Genomic DNA, 25,647 nt, shown 5'->3' with positions numbered 1-25,647 from the left:
GCTGTGCTGGGAAGAGTGGGCGGTGACAAGACTGAGTCTGGAGGAGGAGGAGGAGAAGGAGGTGGAGGCTGAGAAAAAAGAGAGACCATAGACTTCTACTTCGGCCTAGAGCGTCCTTTAAAGTGTTGGGGAGAGGAGGGCGGGCGGGGACCACCCCGAACTGGCCGCCGGCGGTATCATGGCGTCCCGGAACCCCCCTCCCCAAGGTGAGCAGCCAGGGCCCGAAGTAGTCTCTGGGACGCGGCCCACAGCTCTCGACCTTGCTCCTATGGTGCTTCTCCCTTCCCCTCTTCCAGTATTTCTGGGGCTCGGTCGCTACACAGCCCCTTTCAGCAACCCCCCTCCAAACCAGACGTCACCTTCGCCTCTTTGCGGAACTCACCATGCTCCCCTACACTTATCAATGCCGGACCCTGCCCTGCCCCCACCTCGAGCCCTTCTCCATCTTGCTACAGTAGAGGGGTTGGTGGGTTGATTGGTTGGTTCTGTTTCAGGCCTGTCTAGATTTCCTTGGCTGGCTTCCTAACCTGTTCTTTCAGGGAAGGAACATGCCTTCTCCCCCTTAACCCACTGATAGAAATGGACCGTGCTGCCTTGACCTTAGTATGATTGGGTGGGTAACCACTCACTGCTTTGTAACTCAATTGGCTCCTGGCTGCATGTCCCTATGTCTTTATGGGGATGCTATTGCTATGCCCTAATTTACTCTTGAGGCCCAAGTCTCAGGGATTGAGTTAATATTGCGTATTCGTTTCCATCTGGCCATCTTTAGTTATAGGCCAGACATGACAGTCACAGGTTTTATGAAAACAGTTTGTGAGACATTTCTGAGTATAGATTGATTTGATTTATGTTTTCGTTTTGTGTTTTTTAAAGACTATGAAAGCGATGATGAGTCTTATGAAGTGTTGGATTTAACTGAGTATGCAAGAAGACACCACTGGTGGAATCGAGTATTTGGCCACAGTTCGGGACCTATGGTAGAAAAATACTCCGTAGCTACCCAGATTGTAATGGGTGGCGTGACTGGCTGGTGAGAACATCTTTTTCATTAAATTTCAATGGGAACCTAGCTATTGTCCTTTTGTAAATAGGCCAGTCACCATATATCTTCGATGGCTCTCCACTGTTAATTCCAGAAGAGTACAACTTTGGGGCTTTTCCTTGATGTAATTGGTTAGGTCAACCTTCAGACACTCCTTGTTGGATTTTGATGATTTCCCTCTGTCACAGGCCCACCATAGTTCCATTTGTCCCCCATTACCCTTCCTTTGATTCATTATCAAATTTCCAAATTTAGCAAGTTAATTATAGTTATTTGCTATTCAGTGCCAACAACTGGAAAAACCCATGAGAACTCCCACTGCAGAACTGGCCTCTAGGAGTCTCGGCTCTGTACATAGAAGCATTAATGGTCAGTAAAAAATTATTCATCATGATGCAGCGGATTGGATTTTTTGTGTTCAGATTATGACAGTACTTTGAAGATCTGACAGCATTGCTTCTGTGTTAAAATTAGTGGAGCGATTGCTTATTCTCCAATAATGTCGAGTACAATAAGGAGTGCTTAATGACCATGAACTAGGCAGTAACTCAGACCACATGATTACACTGTTGTTACCGTGTATTTTAGTTCTGTTATTTTTGGAATAAAAGATTAACCAGATAATAAGGGGCAGAACCAGTTCAACATTTTGAAAAATGTTGATGACTCTTTTGAAGTGATGGTGCTTAAAGTGTAAGCATTTTTTTCTTTATATTCTAAGGTAAATTCATCTTGTGTTAATTAAAATACAAACTTCCATGTGGCATGGGTAAATAACATTTCTTCATGTGTGTTTTACATGGACCTTGGAATAATGATGGTTCCCTATGCCTCTTATAAAAGTTCTTTTATAATGTAAAACAAACAAAACCAACTATTGTGAAGATACCATGGCACACAGGCAAGGTATTAATAATGCTTTATTGAAAAAGCATGCAGTTAGAACAGAAATTTTTGCTGAGGACCTTGGTCACTTTGATGATTCACTGTAGAATTAATACACCTCTGCCCCCCTTAAATCAGTTCATAATTTGGTGCCAGAGGTGACTGGTTAAATGGAGTCATGGCCAAAAGCCCAATGTTAAAAGATATTTTAAAAATAATTGAGAAGTAGAATTATAAGATTACTGCACATTTTCTTCTTGTAGACCAAACCTGGTAAGAAGGCCCATGATTGCCAGGTTTTCTTGAAAAGCCTAAAGGCAGAGAAGAAGTTAGTAGGGTCATCTTAGTTACTGATGCTTCCTAGCTATGGTACACAGCTTATGGAGCATCCAACTTGGGATATTGTAGATACTTGCTACTTTTTTTTTCTCTTTCTGAGACTTTGTTATTGACTCCTGTATGAGGAACATATTCTTGATACTAGTAATACATACATTTTCATTATCAGAATCTGCCAAGTATTCAACCCAGGAGCTATGTAATGGTTTGTGGTTTTTTGTTTTGACACTGATCTATTTGTATGTGTGGAGATCAGAGGACAGCTTATAGGAATCAGATCACTCTACCATGTGGGTTTTGAGGATCAAACTCAGGTCTTCAGGCTTGGTGCCAAGTGCCTTTACCTGCTGAGCCATCCTATGGCCTGAACTGTATAATAGAACACTAATACATATGTGGCTTGTTTTTTGTTTTTAACTAGTGTAGGAGTAAATTCAGGGCCTTGCATATAGCAGACAAGCACTCTGCCTCTGAGTGACATCTGCAGCCTTGCATATGGCAGGCAAGCACTCTACCTCTGAGTGACATCGGCAGCTACATAGGTGATTTGCTGTAATGACTTGAACTGTAGTGTAGATTCAATATAGTAACATTTTGAAATATTCTTAGGATATAACATTGGTGTGATATTGTGGCATAAAAGAGGAACAGTTAATAGGCATGAACCTAACAACATTTCAGACCTATTCAAGACATGAAGGATAGCCTGAGGAGATTATATTTAGCTGTAGTAGGTAGGTAGCTGTAGGTTTTTGATCATAAGAAATGAAAACTAGTATGAAAATGGGTGGTTGCTAGGAGACCTGGAGGCCTTCAAGACTGATTCTGGTGTTGTTAGAACATGGCCTAGAAGCACAGTTATGGAATCCCAACATTATATTACCATTATATTACCAGCAAAGGAGGGCTGGCAAGATGGCTTAGCAAATAGGCTTGTTGCCAAGTTTGGTGACTTGAGTTCTATCCGTAGGACCATAGGACCCACATAGTAGAGAGAATTAATTCATGTACATTGTGCTTGGATGTCCATGTATGTAAATGCATGCACACACACACACACACACACACACACACACACAGAGCCAAAAAATTAACAAAAGAATAGAAAGGAAAAAACAGTTTTAGAGACAGGGTATAGAAAACTTTCAGTTGAAGATGAGGAAATCTGAAATGAATGTGAAGTGGCAAATGGAGAATGGTACATAGAAATCGGAACCTTTGTAGCAGTTGTTTTGGCTGTGTTTGTGTCCCTGTGACATGACTCATTGAATTAAGGACCTACCGGTTCCAGTATGACCTCATCTTACCTAATTACATCAACAGTGACCTTATTTCCAAGTAAAGTCTCGTGAAGGACAGTAATTTGGGGGAGACACCAATTTAGTGCACAAGGCTTAGGTTGGAAATCTGGGATTCTTTTGTGCTATTTTGATCTGGAATAGCAAGGGAACTGTGAGTTCATGCAAAAGGTATGGGGTGACACTCTACAGTTAGATGAGACAAAACAAGCTTTAAACTGAAAGTCAATACTAGATAAGGGGGCTCTGAGAAATGTGGGCCATGTAATCATAAAAGTGGAATGACACCCAGGACAGGAAGGCTTTCATAGGCAGAGCTAGGCAGGAATCTATAGAATTGGGAAGACTAGTAGCTCAAATAAAGATGCTGATGCATTTGAATCTAACTGGGTTTGAGCTGCTTTGGATAGAGTATGTGTTGGCCAGATGTATGGAACACCTTGACTGCATTAAGCAAAAGAAGCAAATGATTTACTGTGGGAAATTTCAGCTTACACAAATGGAGAAGGAGTATAATGAACTCAAATACTCACAACTGGTTTCAGTAGCTGCTCTTTTTATCTTCCTTTTAAGTCTCCCTCTTCTCTTCTTTCCTCATTTTGCAGCAAATCTCAGACATTTTAGTGTGCATTTTTAACCACCCTGTATGACTGAAGGCAAACACTGAAAGGTTTCTGAGCAGGCAAAGGACATTATCAGGAGAAATGGGAGAAATGGGAGGACATTAAGCTCTTATTAGCAAAGCAGTAAAATGTAGAAGAAATTTAGTGCACCACTGATTGTTCTTATTTTTTGTTATTTCTGTCCTTAAAGGTGTGCAGGATTTTTATTCCAGAAGGTTGGAAAACTTGCGGCAACTGCAGTAGGTGGTGGCTTTCTTCTCCTGCAGGTATGCTAGAGCTTCCGTACTTGCTTCTACTTATACAGGTAGCCATTAGAAACAGAATGTTAACTCATTTCATTCCTGTTCATTTCAATAGGAGGTAGAAATTTTCTTTTAGTTATTAGTTCATGGAAAAACTATAATGAGTTTTGAAAGCTTGCATCTGTAATAAAAGTAAACAAATTAAATATTTCTAGATTCTCTAATATATGCACAGCATGATGTGGTATCAACTATTAAAAAGATAAATTTAGCTGGGTGGTGGTGGTGCACACCTTTAATCCCAGCACTCTGGAGGTAAAAGCAGGCAGACCTCTGTGAGTTCAAGGCCAGCCTGGTCTACAAAATGAGTTCCAGGATAGCCAGGGCTACACAGAGAAACCATGTCTTGAAAAACCAAATAAATAAACAAATAAATAAAATAAAACGATAACTTTGAACTAGATGTGGTTGCATACATCTATAATCCCAGATACTCAAGAAGCTGAGACAGGAGGACTACAAGTCCAAAGCAAGACTTAGTCCTCAAAGCAAACCAAACTAAACAGCTGGGACTGTAGTTTAGTAGTTGAGCCTTTGAATTTTACTGGTAAATTGGGATTATGAATATATACAACCATACCTGGTTCATAGATCACACTGTGCATTCATTATATTCTTTTCCGTAAACTGATGCCTAGTTATGTCAAAAGCTGAACAACTAGAGGCAGGTTTGGTGGTATATGGTAGGGTTTCTATGGAAGAGTACTTTGGTGGATTGATTGGGGCTAAAGAATGGAATGCCACAGAGATCATATCATGTAACAGATCTCAGGCAAGAGATTTATTGTGGGGGAGCAAACTACTGCCTTGGAGTGGAGACGACTGAGACAGAGACAGAGACAATGAGAGAAATAGAGACATACAAAGAGTGAGAGATCTGTCTGTGATGGCCAGAGAGCTATCTGTGATTGTGGGGATGTTTTAAAGGGTACACATGTTGCATTTAATGGCTGGTGATGAAGAGGCTACTGGCCCTGAGTTGCTGAAGGCAGGCTGGGGGTGGAAGGGCACCATTTGCTAACAATATAGGCCTAGAATTCTAGCACTCAAGAGGCTGAGAGGCTAAGATAGAAGGATCTAGAGATCCAGGCCAGCCTTGACCTACTTAGATATATACTGAGACTTTAGAGAGAAAAGAAAGAAGAAAGAAATGAAGGAAAGAAGGATGGAAGGAAGGAGGATGCAGAAAGTGGAAAATTAAGTTTAAAAATATCCATAATCCTATCCATAATCCTATTTCCAAGACAGGTAGATTAAAATTTTAATTTTGTTCATCCTCTTTTAGGGGTTAAAAATGCTTTGCTATTAGAGAATGTTTATGAGGATATTATCTACCATTCATGTCTGACTGGTATGTATTTCCCTCAGAATAGTATTTCCTGAAGAAAATCAAATATAGTAAATCTCAGAATTGAAAATCTCTGAGAATGAATGTTAGCAACAGTCTTAAAGATAGGAGAACTGTCAGTTTTATCAGATTTAAGAAGAAGTGATTGCTGTTCATAGCAACCAAAATCTGGCTTTAGTACCTAAGCCATTGATCCTGTAATAACCAGTGTAGTCACCTTAAGTGCAAAGGGATAGTACTTATATGAATTAAGCACTAATTCAAGTAGTGTACTAGCCAGCTGTTTTAAGGATGTATTTTATATTAATAACAATATTAAGAGCAATATTTCTTGTGATAGAAGTAAAATAATGTGATTAATTTCTAATTTGGTCCTTTGGATGTATGCTAGTGTTTACATGGAAGAAAATTTTATTTAAGCTGATTTTGACTTGCATTTGTATAGAATCAAGGGCATATTTGAATCTATTGGTATTTTGAAAACTAGTTGTCATTTCTGTTCATTGCAAAGGGAACTAGACTAAAGCAGAGTATACTAAAACTGTTAAGAGAATTGAATTGTGTGTTTGTTTTTATCTATTTCTGCATGTTCACCTCTCTATTTCAGTCCATTCAGTATTCACTGTTCAAACCCACATTTTATCATTGCTACTTCCTGCTTTTCCAAGCCTGGTATTTTTTGAAGTCTTGAAGGCAGAAGGGCACAGGTCCTGTCTGCATCAAACCACTTTCACCCACAGATATAATTAGCCTTGAAAACGCAGTAGGAGGAACCTGAAAGAGAAACTAGATAAAGAAATGGCTTTTAAGCTAATTGCCTCATATTCTTAGGCCTGATTCCATATTTTATAACCTTTGCTTATAATTAAAGATAAGTATTAGTTTGGGATAGACTTGAAGTTTTTCTACCAACATTATTAAATGTTTTTCAGTAGATATTTATCATATTGCCTTCTTAAAATAGACATCGGAGCAGGTCTGAGTACAGTAGTATGTACAACTAATGAATCGTAACCAGCCACAGATTTTTCCACTCCCCCTGCTTAAGTTAAAAAAGTAGACAATGACATATAAGTATTTCACCTTTTTTAAAAGTTATATGTTTATATAAGGGACAGATAATTGTATAGAGCTTGTTACAGATTAATCCTCTGCCTCCTACCCCGATTTTTCCCTCCCTTGAAGCAACCATTTTAACTTCTCACAGAACCTTCTTTTCCCTGAGTTGACTGACCAGTTTTTTGATCTTTCAGCAGCAGATTTTTCACTGTTGGCTTCACATTGTGGAATAGTCACTGTTCCCTTTTGAGTTGTCCTGTTCTGTCCCCACCTCCCCCTATGTTATACACCTGAATGCTTTCTGTCCCTCCCCCATGCCCTCTGGCCCTTGAGTATTATTTCATCATTGTGTAGGATAAGTATCTATGATTAAATGAGCTGCTTGAATTCTTGTTTTTTTTATTGAAAATTCATACAATATATTCTTATCATGGTTTCCCCTCTCCCATATCCTACTGGATACTCCCCACCTCCACACCCATCCAACTCCAAACTGTCTTTCCCTCTAGAAAACAAACAGACAAATAAAACAGAATTTAAAAAGTGAATTTTATTTATAAAACAGAAAAAGCACAAAAAACACTGGGAAGGTTTGGGCCTTGTTTCCAGTAAGATTGGGATTTTTTAAAAAAATATTTATTAATTATGTATACAGTATTCTGTCTGCATGTATGCTTACAGGTCAGAAGAAGGCGCCAGATAGAATTATGGATGGTTGTGAGCCACCATGTGGTTGCTGGGAATTGAACTCAGAACCTCTGGAAGAGCAGACAGTGCTCTTAACCGCTGAACCATCTCTCTAGCCCCGGGATTTTTTTTTTTTTTAATGTATTCTCATTATCTAAATCTTTTCTTATGGGAATATGCATTAGCCAGCTAGTTTAGTCTTCTGGAGAAGGCTGTCCCAGGCTCCTCTGTTCTGCTTGTTTTCTAGGCCTAGCCTATGCCTGTTAGCAGGGGATTTCTCTTTCATTACCATTCTGAATGTTTCCTCTGCTCTGTCTTGGGTTGTTTCCTGTATCTCATGTTGTTTTGTTTCCTATTTTCAAGGGACACATCTTCCCATTATTATATCTTCAAGTATCTTAGGGTTTCTATTGCTGTGAAGAGACACTGTGACCACAGCTCTCATAAAGGAAAACATTTAATTGGGGCTGGCTTACAGTTTCATAGGTTTACTTCATTATCATTATGGGAGAAAGCATGGTGACATTCAGGTAGACATGGTGCTGGAGAAGGAGCTGAAATTCTTATATCTTGATCCAAAGGAGACTGCCACACTAGGCCTAGCTTGATCATATGAGACCTCAAAGCTTCCACAGGGGCACACTTCCTTCAACAAGGCCACACCTACTCCAGCAAGGCTACACTTCCTTAATTGTGCCACTCCCTATGGGTCAAAGATTCAAACACATGGATCTATAGAGGCCATACCTATTCAAACCATACATCAGGTAACTTGTGGAGAAAAATAAGCATGGGTGGTATAAGTTTTGAGATTTTTGCATGTCTGAAATTTTCATTTTCTCTCACATTTGAGTAATAGTTCAGCTGGGTTTAGATATTTCTGCCTTGTCTTCCAAATTCAATGTTGCTGTCTAAAGCCATTCTAATACCTGACCATTTGTATATGTACCTCCCTCTCCCTACCTCCTAGTAAATGCTTAGAAGATTTTTGTGTATGTGTGTCTCCAGTGTTCTGATTTGTCACATTGATAGTTCTTGCTGTGGGTCTATTCTTACCCACTGTGGTCCCTTTCAGTTCAGGAATTTTTTTGATATTTGTGAACAAGTCCTACTCCGTGTTTATTGTCATTGCTGCCCTGTCCCTGTATTTCTTGTGATATACATCTCCTAGACTGGCTGTCTAATATCATAGCCCGTCTTCCTGATTTTTAGTTCTGTCTCTTTGGTTTATTTTCTGAGATATTTTCACCTTCATCTCCTATCTGAGTTTTTCCATTTCTGCTTATTTGTTTGTTAATTTACTGGTATTGAGGATTGAACTCAGTCCTTGTGCATAGTAGGCAAGCATTCTAGCACTGAGCTACATGTAGCCCCAGCCCTTGTGCATATATTTTAATTCCTCTAAGCTATTCATGATTATTTTTTAAAAGAAATTAAGGAGGTAGACTGTGTTTATATGAAATTGAGTCTCCTATATCCCATTTGATCCCGTTACCCCATCTCTGATTTGAATTGAAAATAAAGGTTCTTAAAAGTGTGGTGGCACACGCCTTTAATCCCAGCACTCGGGAGGCAGAGGCAGGTGGATCTCTGTGAGTTCTAGGCCAGCCTGGTTTCCAAAGTGAGTTCCAGGAAAGGCTCAAAGCTACACAGAGAAACCCTGTCTCGAAAAACTAACTAACTAAATAAATAAATATCAAGTGCCTCTAGTAAGTATACATCCATTGCATTTCCACTGTCCCTTTATGAAAGTACATACCAATTTTTCTTCTTTCTATTCTATATTCTGTAGAAGGGAATCAATCACTAGGGCAGCCCTCACATGAAGAGTAGGTGTGACCTCCCTGAGGTGAGGACAAGTGTCTACATAAGTTGTTTTTAAAAATTTCTAGTCAGAGGTAATGATATGTATAGTCTGCATAGTTCCAGCTATTAGGGAAGCTGAGGCAGAAGGATTACTTGAGCCCAGGGGTTTAAGGATAGCCTAGGCAACATGGTGAAACCTTGTCTCAGAAGGAGAAAAAAAATTCTAAAGACTTGTCTCTTCTTCATTTATTAATTTTTATTAAATTATATCAGTATGGACTTAATTTTTTATTTTATATTTTGGCTTAAAATCTAAATACCATTTTCTTGATCAAATTGTTATTGATTTAGCCATGGGGAGCTCTTTCAAAAATTGTGCATTACTTCCTCTGATCATCAGTGTTCATGTTATTCATTTATTCATTTATTTACTCATATATTTATTTGTGCATCTGTATGTCTGTGTGGTGTATGCATGTGTGCAGGTTCACTTGCCTATGTCTGTGCACTCAGAGGTTTTGCCACCTTCTTTTCTGAGACAGGATTTCTCACTGAATGTGGAACTCGATGTTTCTGCTATACTGGCTGGCTATTGAGTCCTAGGGACCCACCTGTCTCCACCCTAATGCTAGGACTACGTATGTATGTAGCCTCATCTAGCTTTCATGTTACTACTAGGGATCAAATTCAGATTTTCATGCTTATATAGCAGACCTTTACCCATGGAGCCATTTCCCCAGCCTGCTTGCCTGCCTTTCTCGGTTTATTTCCTTCTTTTTTGCTTCGCTCCCTTCCTCCTTCTCTTCTTACTGGTTTTGTTTTATATTATGGTATTAGGGGTCAAACACAGGGCCTTGTAATACTTTACCAGAGCTACATCTTCAGCTCTTGTTTTAAAACCTCCCCTAATTTTTACATTCGGTTGCTGTTTCTGTTGTTTTGTTTTCCAGTGTTAAAATTAAACATACTAGACAAGTGGTCAAACACTGAACCTCACCCTCAACCCCTTCTCTAAATGTATACCCCCTTTCCTTGCTTGTTTGTTTTGGTCTCCTATTTTCATGTTAAAAGCCTTCCTTCCTCTGTGCCTGATGATCCTTGATTGTTCATATTTAAGAACTAGGTACTAAAATTTAATGGAACTCTAAATCCTTGATGGGACTGTCCATTTCCGGAAATCTAGCCAGTCTAAGAAGAATTATCTGAACTCCTGAAATTAGGAGATGAAGAATCTTCCTAATGAAATAGCCAGTTGGATTCCTAATGGTGAGGTTCACAAGTGGGAAGCCCCATCTACCTCCTTACAGCTTTCACGCAACAATGAATCTTTGTAATGAAAGCTTGGTGCTATTTTTAACATATAATTATTTTTTATTATTGTAGTTCTGGGGATCTAATCCAGGATGTCCTTCCTACACATCAGACAAGCACTCTACCACTGAGCTGTACCCTCAGCTCCTTATTTTTAACTGAGAAGCTTTTATTCTAATAAAGCCTCTTTATGTAATTTCATTAAATATTGAAGTGCTGTAGAAAAGTCAAGTATAGTTCAAAAAGTGGTCATCATTGTTCTACCTCCTCTCCAGTCTGCTGGTTTGAGTTTCTTTATATGGATAAGTTAGATGTGAACAAGACTAAACTGGGTCCTGTATGGTCAGTTCTGAGGATGCACTTGCCTATTAGGTTAGATGTAATTCAGTCTCACTGGGAACAGATAATTCATCCTTGATGATTGTACTGCAGCATGCTGCTCAGTTCAGACTGTTCCCCTTTGACAGGTGTCTCTCTAAGGGAAGAGAGTGATGAACTTCTCAAGGAAATTTCTTCAGTGGTAGTGGGTCACATCCATGTCAGGTGGAAATCATCCTCTCACTAGTAAACATGATAGGACCCTTTGGATTAATCTAGCCCAGTTTCTTTGTTAAAGTGTTCTTTGAACCAGGTTGATTAATATAACTTTGGAGATTTAGTATTTATTCATTGTCTTTATCATCATTCATTCAGTGTTTCTCATTCATCTTTTTGCATGACACTATTTGTGACCAGGGAAAAAGAGATTCACAGTTCACTGGGAGAGATAGATAGTGGCAAACAAATCAACTGGTTGAGGCCAAGTTGGATGGATACCTGTGGTGGTCAAGGCCTAGCTGGATGGCTACCTGTGGTGGTCAAGGCCTAGCTGGATGGCTACCTGTAGTGGTCAAGGCCTAGCTGGATGGATTCCTGTGGTGGTCAAGGTCTAGCTGGATAGGTACCTGTGGTAGTCAAGGCCTAGCTGGATGGGTACCTGTGGTATGGACAGAGTGCAGGAGAAAGGCTTGAATTGCTTGGAGGTATTGAAGAAGGGGAACCTAGAGAAACATTTATGTCCTACGTAGCTTAAGCTTTCTTATTTACCCTGCAACTGTATGATACTTTACTTTCAAAGTATCTACAATATCTTTTTTTCTCAAATTAGCTGGGTTTACTGACTTTGGTAGCAATTTGTTTTTTAAATTTATACATAGAATTGTATTTGTGAGAATTTATTTCATCTGTCTGATTAGATGGCCTCCATTTTTAAGTTACGGGATTGGAGTACATAAGCAGTCACCTCCAGGAGAGAATTTAAAGCTTGTTTGTTTGTTTGCTTTTTGGTTATTTTATCACCAACATAAGTCATGATACAAAGGTTTTATTACTTTAAAAAAAATAGTATCTTACAATGGTAAATCTTGAAAATGACAGTTGAATTATGTATTGCCAGAGTGTGGTAATATGGATAGCATTTTGGCTATTCTAACCAACATCAGAAGCCATGCACATGCATGAAATCTTTGTATTTCAGTAAGAAGATAAGTTGAAATTCAACCTAAGGTTAAATACTACAGAAGTTTCAAAGTAATCAACTAGTGTGATTAGCTTAGGCTCCTTTTTCTGAAGTTCATTGTCACTGCCGTGCCTAGGATCCACATCACTGTGTCAGGTTCTACCGGGAAAGCTTTCATATGCTGCTCAGTTTGATCACCTCTTTCTAAGGCTGGAATCTGATGGGATCGCTGGTGAGTGAGTATAGGAAGAACTGCAGATAAACCAATTCTGTTGTGGAGTTAGTCACAGAGAAAATAGAACCTAAGATTCCAGTCAGTCTTTATATGAAATCAGATATTTTTGTTATTTCAAGTATTTTATATGTTGTTAAAATCCTACAATGTATGAGATTGGTAGTCAAAAATTTACAAAGAATGTGTGAAATTTTTTTTTGTTTTTTGTTTTTGTTTTTGTTTTTGTTTTTCGAGACAGGGTTTCTCTGTGTAACTTTGCGCCTTTCCTAGAACTCACTTGGTAGCCCAGGCTGGCCTCAAACTCACAGAGATCCACCTGGCTCTGCCTCCTGAGTGCTGGGATTAAAGGCGTGTACCACCACCACCCGGCAAATGCGTGAAATTGATAGAAGTGGTTTATAAAAGTATATATAGTTCAATTATTTGCTTCTTATATGCTTATTTATATTTATATTTTCATTATACTAGTTACATCTTGTTATCGTTCTTGTTCTAATTTTGCAGTGGCTCTGTAATTTCATAGTAGGGTTCTTAAGATGAATAAGCATTTAGCTATAGTTTTATAAAAAGGATTTATAGTATGAAATTTATTATGGAAAGCAATTACTATAAAGATTTTTAATTAAAATATAATTACATCATTACTCCCCTTCTCTTTCCTACCTCCAGCTTTCTCTGTATATGCCTTTCTCAAATTTCATGGCCTCCTTTTCTGTTATTATTACATATATGTATAAATGCATACATATATAAATACAACCTGTGGAGACATTTAGTGTTGCTTGTATGTATATAGTTTCAGGGATGACAACTTGGAACTGGATAACCAATTAGAGGCTCTTCCCTGGGGTTGACTAATTCTCCCCATTTCAGCGATCATTCATTGCCTGCAGTTCTTTGTCTAGGGTGGGGCTCTATGAGACGTCCCCCCTCCATTGTAGCATGTCTGTTGGTAGTATTGTTCAGGTACTCTTTTAAGCAGCCATATTGGTGAGACTTCATGGGTGTAGCTTCCCTGTTATTTCTAAGAGACAAGATCTCACAGCAAACTTCCTAGTTCTGTGGCTCCTTAGATTCTCCCCTTTTATTCTGAGATGTTCCCTGAACCTTAGGTGCAGGAGTTGTGTTATAGATATATCTGTCAGGTCTGGGTGTTTTGTAATCATATCCAACTGCTGCAAAGCAAAGCTGCTTTGATGATGGTTAAAAGCTGCACTTATCTGACTATCAAGATAAGTATTTAGAATGCAGTTAAGAATTATGCTGATTAAGGAATGTAGCAATAGTAGGTTCACCTATAAGATCCATGATCTCACTAGTTCTGGGTGGTTGGCTAGATTTCCAGTAAGTACCAGGCATACTTTCCTTCCTGTTGAGGAAGCCTTAAGTCCAAATAGATAGTTGTTGGTTACTACCTAGATATGATATCATTATTATGCCTTTGGGGATATCTTCTCATGCTGGTTGTTTTTGTGGTTCATATGCATAATGGATGGGTAGGACTATTGATTGCTTTCCTCCCTTGGCATTTTGTATAGTACCTTTCTGGTACTATGAGAGCTAGAATCCTCAGGGAGGAGACTTCAGATTAGATCTAGCTCGGATCCTCCAAATCCTCTGTCTAAAGTGCATAGTATGTTCAGCAATACATACTTACTTTTTTTTTTTTTTGAGCTGAGGATCGAACTCAGGGCCTTGCGCTTGGTAGGCAAGCGCTCTACCACTGAGCTAAATCCCCAACCCACATACTTACGTTCAATCTCTGGGAGACAACCAAAGGCAATAGCAATAGCGTATATTATTTTGGGAATCTCTTTGACACCCTGGACCAACTCAAGATGGCTAGTACTGGAGATTTTTGTTTAACAGTCAATGGCTCTCAGGGTGGTATTGTCAGCCCAAGTGGCATAACTCTGTGTGTGTGTGGTGTGTGGGGTGTGTGTGTGTGTGTGTGTGTGTGTGTGTGTGTGTGTAGGTACACTATATGTATATATAGACACTAATTTTCTTTACATGTAATTTTCCATAAAAAATAATATGATTCCTTATGGCTTTTTCAAACATCCTTAGTGCTATTTTCTCCTCTCCTCATGCCCCTTGTTCCGTATTGACCCCCGCTCCCGCCCCTTGCTGTAGGCAGAGTTTTTCTGTGTCCTGGCAGCTGGCTCCCAAATGACCACACAGAGACTTAATATTAATTATAAATGCTTGCTTGATAGCTTAGACTTATTTTCAGCTGGCTCTTATAACTTAAATTAACACATTTCTATTCATCTTTATGCTGCCCTGAAGCTCATTTACCTCATGTACCTATTTCCCATCCTGCTAGCTCTGCATCTCACAGCATCTCCTCTGACTCCTCAGACTCCCGTGACTCTGCCTTTCTTCCCAGTGTCCTCTCAGTTTGGCTCTCCCATCTAATTTCTTATTGCCTAGCTATTGTCAGTTAGCTGTTAAACCAATCAGAAGACACCTTGGCAAAGACATATCTTCACAGTGTACAAAAAGATTGCTCCATAACACCTCACCCCTTGCCAGTCAATTAAACCTCATCCCCAATTTCCCCCTTTCATGTTTCTATCCTACTATTCCCATTTCTAGGATATCCCATGCCTATAGTCCCTTTTCCCTTTTCTGGTTTCTGTATTTACTCCAGGTTATATACTCATACCTAAAGATTTGGAATTAGGAACCACAGATGAGAGAGAACATGCAGTATTTGTCTTTCTGGGTCTGAGTTAACTCAGTCAATAAAGTATTTTTTTTTAGTTCCATCCATTTACTTGCAAATCATTTTTCTTTTCTTTTTCTTTTTTCTTTTCTTTGGTTTTTCGAGACAGGGTTTCTCTGTAGCTTTGGAGGCTGTTCCTAGAACTCGCTTTGTAGACCAGGCTGGCCTCGAACTCACAGAGATCCACCTGCCTCTGCCTCTCAAGTGCTGGGATTACAGGCGTGGGCCACCACCACCCAGCTTCATTTTTATTTTCTTTATTTTTTTAAAGGATCTCTTGAGTGCAGGAGCTTAATTTATTTTTATTTTATGTACATTGGTGTTTATGTGGTGCCTGCACGTATGTCTGTATGAGAGCATTGGATCCCCTGGAACAGGAATTGCAGACAGTTGTGAGCTGCCATGTGAATGCTGGGAATTGAACCCAGGTCCTCTGGAAGATCAGTCAGTGCTCTTAACTGCTGAGCCATCTCTCCAGCCCTGTTTCATTTTTCTTTATAGATGAATAGTATTTGTTATCCATTTGTCAGTTGTAGGACTTTTAGGTTGTTTCTGTTTCCTACTATTGTGATCAGAGTAGCAATGAACATGGATGGCTGAGCAAGTACAGTAGGATGTCAAGTACTTTGGGCATATGCCAAAGAATGGTGTAGCTGAGTTATTTGGCAGAGTTATTTTTAGTTTTGTTTTGTTTTGTTTTATTTTGTTTTGTTTTGTTTTTTTAAATTTTTTTCTTTATTATTATGTGTTTTAAATTTTATACATCAGCCATGGGTTCCCCTGTCCTCCCCCCTCCGTCTCCACCCCCACGTTTAACCCAGCCCCTCCCCTCCATTCCCATGTCCTCCAGGATCAAGGCACCCCTGGGGATTCATTTAAGCCTGGTGGATTCAGTACAGGCAGGTTCTGTCACCTCCTTCCAGACTGAGCAAAGTGTCCCTGTGTAAGCCCAAGGTTCCAAACAGCCAGCTCATGCACTAAGAACAGATCCTGGTCCCACAGATTGGGTGCCTCCCAAGCAGATCAAGCTATTCAATTGTCTCACTTATCCAGAGGGCCTGATCCAGCTGGGGGCTCCACAGCCTTTGGTTCATAATTCATGGGCTTCCATTCGTTTGGCTATTTGTCCCTGTGCTTTTTGCAATCTTGGATTCAACAATTCACACTCTTGCAGACCCTCCTCTTTCTCGACAGTTGGACACCTGGAGCTCCACCTGGGGCCTGGCTGAGGATCTCTGCATCCACTTCCATCAGTTATTGGACGAGAGTTCCAAGACAACTGTTAGGGTGTTTAGCCATCTGATTACCGGACTAGGTCAGATCAGGCTTTCTCTCGACCATTGCCAGCAGTCTACAGAGGATGTATCATTGTGGATTTTGGGGGACCTCTCTAGCACTCTGCCTATTCCTGTTCTCATGTGGTCATCATTTATCATGGTGTGTTATTCTTTGTTCTCCCTTCCTGTTCTTGATCCAGCTGGGATCTCCTTCTCCCCTAAGCTCTCTTTCCCTTGAAACTTGCCCTTCATTACTCCCAGTGCATCCAGGTTGTTGTTGATGTAGATCTCATCCATTTCTCTGTCATTGGGCAATCCCTGTGTCTTTCCTAGGGTCCTGTTTTCTAGGTAGCCTCCCTGGAGTTGTGTAGCAGTCTAGTCATCTTTGTTTTACATCTAGTATCCTCCTATGAGTGAGTACATACCATGTTTGTCCTTCTGAGTCTAGGTTACCTCACTCAGGATGATTTTTTTTCTAGATCCATCCATTTGCCTGCAAACCTCATGATGTCATTGTTTTTCTCTGCTGAGTAGTACTCCATTGTGTAGATGTACCATATTTTCTCTATCTATTCTTCAGTTGAAGGGCATCTAGGCTGTTTCCAGGTTCTGGCTATTACAAACAAAGCTGATATGAACATAGCTGAGCAAATGCCCTTGTGGTATGATTGAGCATTCATTGGGTATATGCCAAAGAGTGTTATAGCTGGGTCTTGGGGGAGATGGATTCCCAATTTTCTAAGGAAGCACCATATTGATTTCCAAAGTGGCTGTGCGAGCTTGCATTTCCACCAGCAGTGGAGGAGAGTTCTCCTTGCTCCACATCCTCTCCAGCATAAGCTGTCTTCTGTGCTTTTGATCTTAGCCATTCTGACAGGTGTAAGGTGGTATCTCAGAGTCGTTTTGATTTGCATTTCCTGGATAATTAGGGATGTTGAGCAATTCCTTAAATGTCTTTCAGTCATTTGAACTTCCTCTGTGGAGAATTCTCTGTTTAGTTCTATAGCCCATTTCTTAATTAGACTGTTGGGCATTTTGATGTCCAATTTCTTGAGTTCTTTATATATTCCGGATATCAGCCCTCTGTCAGATGTGGGGTTGGTGAAGACCTTTTCCCATTCTGTAGGCTGTCTCTTTGTGTTGTTGACCATGTCCTTTGCTCTACAAAAGCTTCTCAGTTTCAACAGGTCCCATTGGTTGATTGTTTTTCTCAGTGTCTGTGCTACTGGTGTTATATTTAGAAAGTGATCTCCGGTGCCAATGCATTCAAGAGTACTTCCTACTTTCTCTACTATCAGGTTCAGAGTAGCTGGATTTATGTTGAGGTCTTTGATCCACTTGGACTTAAGTTTTGTGCACGGTGACAGATATGGATCTATTTGGAGCCTTCTACACATTAACATCCAGTTATGCCAGCACCATTTGTTGAAGATGCTTTCTTTTTTCCATTGTACAGTTTTGGCTTCTTTGTCAAAAATTATATGTTCATAGGTGTGCAGGTTAATGTCAGGGTCTTCAATTCGATTCCATTGGTCCACATGTCGGTTTTTATGCCAGTACCCAGCTGTTTTTATTACAGTAGCTCTATAGTAGAGCTTGAGGTCGGGAATTGTAATGCCTCCAGAGGTTGTTTTATTGTACAGGATTCTTTTGGCTATCTTCGGTTTTTTGTTTTTCCATATGAAGTTGAGTATTAATCTTTCCAGATCTGTTTAGAATTGTGTTGGTAATTTGATGGGAATTGTGTTGAATCTGTAGATTGCTTTTGGTAAGATCGCTATTTTTACTATGTTAATCCTGCCTATCCATGAGCATGGGAGATCTTTCCATTTTCTGACATCTTCTTCAATTTCTTTTTTCAGGGACTTAAAGTTCTTATCATATAGGTCCTTCACATGCTTAGTTAGCGTAACCCCAAGGTATTTTATATCATTTGTGGCTATTGTAAAGGGTGATGTATCTCTGATTTCCTTCTCAGCCTGTTTGTCTACTGTATATAGGAGGGCTACTGATTTGTTTGAGTTGATCTTGTATCCTGCAATGTTGCTGAAGGTTTTTATTAGCTGTATCAGTTCCTTGGTTGAATTTTGGGGGTCACTCATGTATACTAACATGTCATCTGCAAATAGGGAGAGCTTGACTTCTTCCTTTCCAATTTGTATCCCCTTAATCTCTTTATGTTGTCTTATAGCTCTGGCTAGAACTTCAAGTACTATATTGAATAAGTATGGGGAGAGGGGACAGCCTTGCCTTGTTCCTGATTTTAGTGGTATTGCTTTGAGTTTCTCTCCATTTAATTTGATGTTGGATGTTGGCTTGTTGTAGATTGCCTTTATTATGTTTAGGTATGTTCCCTGTATTCCTGATCGCTCCAAGACCTTTATCATGAAGGGGTGTTGGATTTTGTCAAATGCCTTTTCTGCATCTAGTGAGATGATCATGTGGTTTTTTTCTTTGAGTTTGTTTATATGGTGTATTACCTTGACGGACTTTCGTATGTTGAACCACCCTTGCATCCCTGGGATGAAGCCTACTTGATCGTGGTGGATAATTGATTTGATGTGTTCTTGGAGTCTGTTCTATTGAGTATTTTTGCATCAATGTTCATGAGGGAGATCGGTCTGTATTTCTCTTTCTTTGTTGCATCTTTGTTTAGTTTAGGAATCATGGTAATTGTAGCCTCATAGAAGGAGTTTGGTAATATACCTTCTGCTTCTATTGTGTAGAACAATTTAAAGAGTATTGGTATTAAGTCTTCTTTAAAGATCTGGTAGAATTCTGCAGTGAAACCATCAGGTCCAGGGCTTTTTTTGGTTGGGAGACTTTTAATGACTGATTCTATTTCCTTAGGGGTTATTGGACTATTTAAATGGTTTATCTGGTCTTGATTTAACTTAGGTATGTGGTACCTATCCAGAAAAGTATCCATTTCTTTTAGATTTTCCAGTTTTGTGGAGTAGAGGTTTTTGAAGTATGACCTGATGATTCTCTGGATTTCCTCATTGTCTGTTGTTATGTCCCCCTTTTCATTTCTGATTTTGTTAATTTGGATGCTCTCTCTCTGTCTTTTGGTTAGTTTGGATAAGGGCTTGTCTATCTTGTTGATCTTCTCAAAGAACCAACTCTTTGTTTCATTAATCCTTTGTATTGTTCTCTTTATTTCTATTTTATTGATTTCAGCTCTCAATTTGATAATTTCCTGGCGTCTGTTTCTCCTGGGAGACTTTGCTTCTTCCTGTTCAAGGGCTTTGAGGTGTGCTGTCAAGTCACTAGCGTGAGATTTCTCCAGCTTCTTCATGTGGGCATTCAGTGCTATGAATTTCCCTCTTAGCACTGCTTTCATAGTATCCTATAAGTTTGGGTATGTGGTGTATTCATTTTCATTGATCTCTAGGAAGTCTTTAATTTCTTTCTTTATTTCTTCCTTAACCCATTGGTGATTCAGTTGAGCATTATTCAGCTTCCATGTGATTGTAGGATTCTGTAGTGTTTTCTGTTGTTGAAATCTAACTTTAAACCATGGTGGTCTGATAGAACACAGGGGGTTATTCCAATTGTTTTGTATCTGTTGAAATTTGCTTTGTGACCAAGTATGTGGTCGATTTTACAGAAGGTTCCATGGGGTGCTGAAAAGAAGGTATATTCTTTTTTGTTTGGGTGGAATGTTCTGTAGATATCGATTAAGTCCATTTGAGCCATAACATCAGTTAAGTCCATTATGTCTCCGTTAAGTTTCAATTTGGCCGATCTGTCCAGAGGTGAAAGTGGGGTGTTGAAGTCTCCCACTATTAATGTATGGGGTTTTATATGTGATTTAAGCTTTAATAATGTTTCTTTTACATATGTGGGTGCCCTTGTGTTTGGGGCATAAATGTTCAGAATTGAGACTTCATCTTGGTGGATCTTTCCTGCGATGAGTATGTAATGTCCTTCATCATCTCTTTTGATTGATTTTAATTTGAAGTCTATTTTGCTGGATATTAGGATGGCTACACCAGCTTGCTTCTTAAGACCATTTGATTGGAAAGTCTTTTCCCAGCCTTTTATTCTTAGGAGGTGTCTGTCTTTGAATTTGAGGTGTGTTTCTTGTATGCAGCAGAAAGATGGGTCCTGTTTTCGTATCCATTCTGTTAGTCTGTGTCTTTTTATAGGTGAATTAAGTCCATTGATATTAAGGGATATTAATGACCAGTGATTGTTTGTTCCTGTTGTTATTTTTATTTTTTGGTGGTAGTGTGTGTGTACTTCTCTTTGGGGTTTACTGCTGTGGTGTTATCTATTGCCTGTGTTTTCATGGGTGTATCTGCCTTCCTTAGGTTGGAATTTTCCTTCTAGTGCTTTCTGTAGGGCTGGGTTTGTGGATAACTATTGTTTAAATCTGGTTTTGTCTTGGAAGGTCTTGTTCACTCCATTTATGATGATTGAAAGTTTTGCTGGGTATATTAGTCTAGGCTGGCATCCATGGTCTCTTAGTGTCTGCATTATATCTGTCCAGGTCCTTCTGGCTTTCAAAGTCTCCATTGAGAAATCGGGTGTTATTCTGATGGGTTTGCCTTTATAAGTCACTTGGCCTTTTTCCTTTGCTGCCCTTAATATTCTTTCTTTATTCTGTACGTTTAGTTGTTTAATTATTATGTAGCGAGGGGTCTTTTTTGGGGGGTCTAGTCTGTTTGGTGTTCTATAGGCTTCTTGTATCTTCATAGTCATTTCCTTCTTTAAGTTGGGAAAGTTTTCTTCTATGATCTTGTTAAATATATTTTCTGTGCCTTTGAGTTGGTATTCTTCTCCTTCCTCTATCCCTATTATTTGTAGGTTTGGTGTTTTCATGGTGTCCCAAATTTCTTGGACATTTTGGGTCATGACTTTGTTGGTTTTAGTGTTTTCTTTGACTGATGAATCTATTTCTTCTACCGTATCTTCAATACCAGAGATCCTCTCTTCCATCTCTTGCATTCTGTTGGTTATACTTGCATCTGAAGTTCCTGTTTGTTTACTCATATTTTCTATTTCCAACATTCCTTCTGCTAGTGTCTTCTTCATTTTTTCTATTTCCCTCTTCAGGTCTTGGATTGTCTCCCTTGCTTTTTCATTCAAGGATTTATTGTTTTCTTCTGCTTTAATTGTCCTTTCCTCTAGTTTTTTATAGCGTTCTTCCCATTTTTTGTTTTTCTGTTCCTCTACTTTATTTTTGATTTCTTCTATCTAAGGTTCTAGCCTCTTCATGATGTTACTTATAAGGTTGTTTTCTTCTTCTTCTTCCATTCCGTGACGTTCAGGTCTAGCTGTTGGAGAAGGTCTAGGTTCTGGTGATGCTGTATTGCTCTTTATTTTGTTGTATGTACTTCTGCCTTGACGTCTGCCCATCTCCTCTTGTGTTCGTTCTTGGTCTTATCAGTGTACTTGTTCCAGAGAGAGTTGACAGATTTAGGGAGCCTCTCTCTGGTCCAGATGAGAGTGCTGGCTGGATAGGAGCTGGGGGGCTGGACTCTGAGTCTGGGGAAGTCCCTGGGGTCTCCTTATTTTGTCCAGATGGGAGTTTCTCTTGTCCAGATGGGAGTTACTCTGGTCTCTGGTCCAGATGGGAGTTCCAGGGCAGGATTTTTTTGTTTTTGTTTTTTCGAGACAGGGTTTCTCTGTAGCTTTGGAGCCTGTCCTGGACTAGGTCTGTAGACCAGGCTGCCCTTGAACTCACAGAAATCCACCTGCCTCTGCCTCCCGAGTGCTGGGATTACAGGCATGCACCGCTACCACTGCCCAGCTATTTTTAGTTTTTTTTTTTTTTTTTTTTTTTTTTTTAAGAATTCTCCACACTGATTTCCAGAAAGGCTACATCAACCTGCAGTCCCACCAAGAGTGAATGGAGGTTCCCTTTTCCCCACATTATCTTAAATTAAGTAGACTCAGAACTAGTGAAGAGCCGTTACCAGGCTATTTTAAATTTCCTTAATGACTTGTCAACTGTCTACTGTTTCACATCTCTTTAATTAAAAGTTATTTTTTATTCATATACTTTGGATAATCTTTCTTTTTAGCTGACTCCCTATTCTAAAAGGTAGGATGAAAGCAGTTATAATAGTTACAGTACAGCTTTTAGAATCTTTCCCAGCCTGTACATCTAAGGAGCACTCCTAAGGAGTGGAGACTTTGGTCCTCTCTGTTCAGTGCCTCTTGAATGAGTAATTGGTGAGTCAATACCAGTTTCTTACTTTGAAGCTCCATGAATTCTGGGAAATCTAAATGGCCTTCTACTTCTGGGATGATAGTCATTTTTATTGCATGTTTACAGGTTGCCAGTCACAGTGGCTATGTGCAGATCGACTGGAAGAGAGTTGAAAAAGATGTAAACAAAGCAAAAAGACAGATTAAGAAACGAGCCAATAAAGCAGCACCCGAAATCAACAATATAATTGAAGAAGTAAGACAATGAGCAATTTTGCTTTCTTTTTTTTTTTGTTATTATGTTCAGTAGAAAATATGACAGGATTGCATTGTTTTAATGATGTTTTAGCTAGGTGTGGTTGCTTATGCCTATGATCCCAGTACTTGAAAGACTGAATGAGGAGAATTGCCATGAATTATAGACCAGTCTGCCAGCCTGAGCTAAGAATAAAAACCCATTTCAAGAAAGAAAAACAGCAAAAGAAAAAAGTCAAGAATGTTACTTATCTTGAATTCAGTAATTAATAGTTTTTTTTGGTAATTTGTGCATTTTTTATTGTTGTTAAATATATCATAAAGTTTACCATGCTTAAGTATACAATTCAGAGGCATTGCATACATTCATGCTTCTCAATAATTATTACCTCTATCTATTTGCAAAATGTAAAAACTGATTTTATTAAACCTTATTTCCCCTTAGTCCTCCATTCTCCTTTGGGACTCACAGAGTGTACATAAGTAGAATTGTGCATTTGTCCTTTTGTTGTCTGTCTTATTTCATTTAATGGAATGTTTCAAGGTTCGTCTGCATTGTAACATAATTAAGAGTATTTTTATTGACATTTTGATTTTTAGGCAACAGAATTTATCAAGCAGAACATTGTGGTATCCAGTGGCTTTGTAGGAGGCTTTTTGCTAGGCCTTGCATCTTAAGGACTCGAAGGCTCTGTCTTAGTGGATCCACCAGAGAGAAGAGAACTAACTGGTGGCAGCAGGGCGGTCTCTGAACGGCACATGCCCCAGAATCTCCAGAGTGAGGAACAACCAGCTGGACAATTACAGCAACAGCAACAGCTTAGCCTTTTGCCACCTGAAGCTTGACAAGCTAGTATCTGCTGTAAGACAGCCTATGTGCTATGTAAACAATAGTATTCTTGAGCAAATCATGGCTTTTGCCAGTTTTTTAATTTACATTTATTTAGAAACTAGCCTATGAATACAATCATTGGATATATGGAGACAGAAAAAAAGCCATTATGTGTACTGTCCAATGAAATATTACCCTGTTGTATTTTAAAAGTTCTTTGTGCTTTACTGTATAATGCCAATGATTAAAAAATGTCTTATAGCTTCAACATTATGGCTGACTTTTTTTAAAAAATGTGTTTGCAATTAAGTAAAGAATTGTATTACCCCTTTGTGGAAGGCTTTAGAAACAACAGAATAATTATGATATTAAACTCTTCTGATGTATCAATCTTTTTTCCCCTCCTGTTTCTTACTTTGGTTATGTAGTATCTTTTCATTAAAGGCTTTTGTAAGGAAATACTACATGCCTAAAACATTTTTCCTTCTGTAATGTCTTCACTTTTTAAAATGTTTCATTGTATGTTCTAGTTTGGGGGTTTGTTTGATTTATTTATCCCTGATAGTCTAGACAGTACTAATTTGGGAGTATGTTGGGAGTATGTTATTAGTTGGGTCATTGATACATTTTATGAACTTCAAATGCATCTCATTTTTTATTTGTAAAAATCCTAATTATAATTTTGGCCTCTTTACCAAAAGGTACATATTGCTTTAAAATGCTTAATGGTAAAATATGAATTTATTGTCTGAAGAACTGTGATTTTTCTGTGTAGTCATAAAATTATAGCTTAAATATAATTGCTTCCTTGATTGTGTGGCTCTCGCGCATTGGTAGAATTATGTTGCTTGAATACTAGGCCAGTTTACTTGTTTCTCAGAACCAGCATCACGCTTGTTCAGAGCCTCCCTTATCCAAGACAACTTTCAGTATGTTGTCTTGCCTAGAGTTGTATGCTGGCGTTGGGGAAAACAGCAAAACAGTATAGGTTGGAGTCTTCAGATTGGAAAGATTGCAGCCATTCAGACTATCTCCTTGTGATAGGAAGCACCCACAGTATATTCTTTGTATTGGAAATGTGTCGTTTCATATTTCTGGTATTGGTTACAAGCTGTGTGCTTTTACTGTCTTAAAGTTCTTTAAAATTCAATGTGGGATTGATTTTTAATTTCTTTTATTCTCATTAGTGTCTCATAGAATGCTAAATAAAACTCAGTTTCTTAATATGAACTGATTGTGCTTATAAATACTTGTTCTTTTTTTAAAACCTTTCTTCATTTTTAACTGACTAAGCTTTTCATTGTTCTAAAATTAAAAGGAGCAAATATCTTGATTGTGTTCAAGTCATGTTGGTAGAACCATGAGAACCATGGCCCTGCTTCTGAGCACCACACCTGGGTGGTCCTGTGCAGCAAGGCAGTCTACTTTGGGAACTCCAGTCTCGGTTTTCATTTTGAAGATGTTTATAGTGTCTGTTTTGGGGGTGATATATTAGGAGAGTAGGGGAAACACAATGTGTCTGCTCTCAAGCTTTCAGTTAGTATGAAGAGTTGTATACTAATATGGGGACTCCTTGGAGAGTCCAAATATACAAATGAAAAGAAGAGTTAGAAATGGTGGTAGAGTGCAATAATTACAGCCTAAAGGAGGCTGATGCAGGAGGATCACAGGGTCTGGAGGCCAGCCTGGGCTACATAGTAAGCTTCTGTCTCAAGAAACAACAGCAGGTGTGTGTGGTGGTGTTCACCTTTAATCTCAGCACTTGCAAGACAGGCAGGCAGATCTCTCTGAGTTAGCTTGGTCTACACGTTGAATTCTGGGATAGCCAGGGATATATAAAAGAGAAACCCTGTGTCTAAAAACCTAACCTAACAAAACAACAACAACAAAATAAACAGCCAACAGAAGGAAACACTTATTTTGTACATTTCTAAGTCTCTTGAGACATGTTTGAAAA

At 39.0% G+C, this 25,647-nt stretch overlaps 1 protein-coding gene across 1 annotated transcript; it reads left to right on the top strand.

The window, feature by feature from the left end:
* On the top strand, positions 1-24,920 carry Fundc1 (FUN14 domain containing 1). Its single transcript, XM_036174653.1, has 5 exons — positions 1-206; positions 877-1,033; positions 4,381-4,456; positions 22,731-22,859; positions 23,459-24,920. Exons 1-5 carry the CDS (start codon positions 179-181, stop codon positions 23,534-23,536), a joined length of 468 nt encoding a protein of 155 aa, XP_036030546.1. The 5' UTR covers positions 1-178; the 3' UTR covers positions 23,537-24,920.
* The last annotated feature ends 727 nt before the right edge of the window (positions 24,921-25,647 follow it).

Source organism: Onychomys torridus, chromosome X, assembly GCF_903995425.1.
Source record: "Onychomys torridus chromosome X, mOncTor1.1, whole genome shotgun sequence".
In the NCBI taxonomy this organism is placed as follows: Eukaryota; Metazoa; Chordata; class Mammalia; order Rodentia; family Cricetidae; genus Onychomys; species Onychomys torridus.
This window is presented reverse-complemented; position numbering and strand designations above follow the sequence as displayed.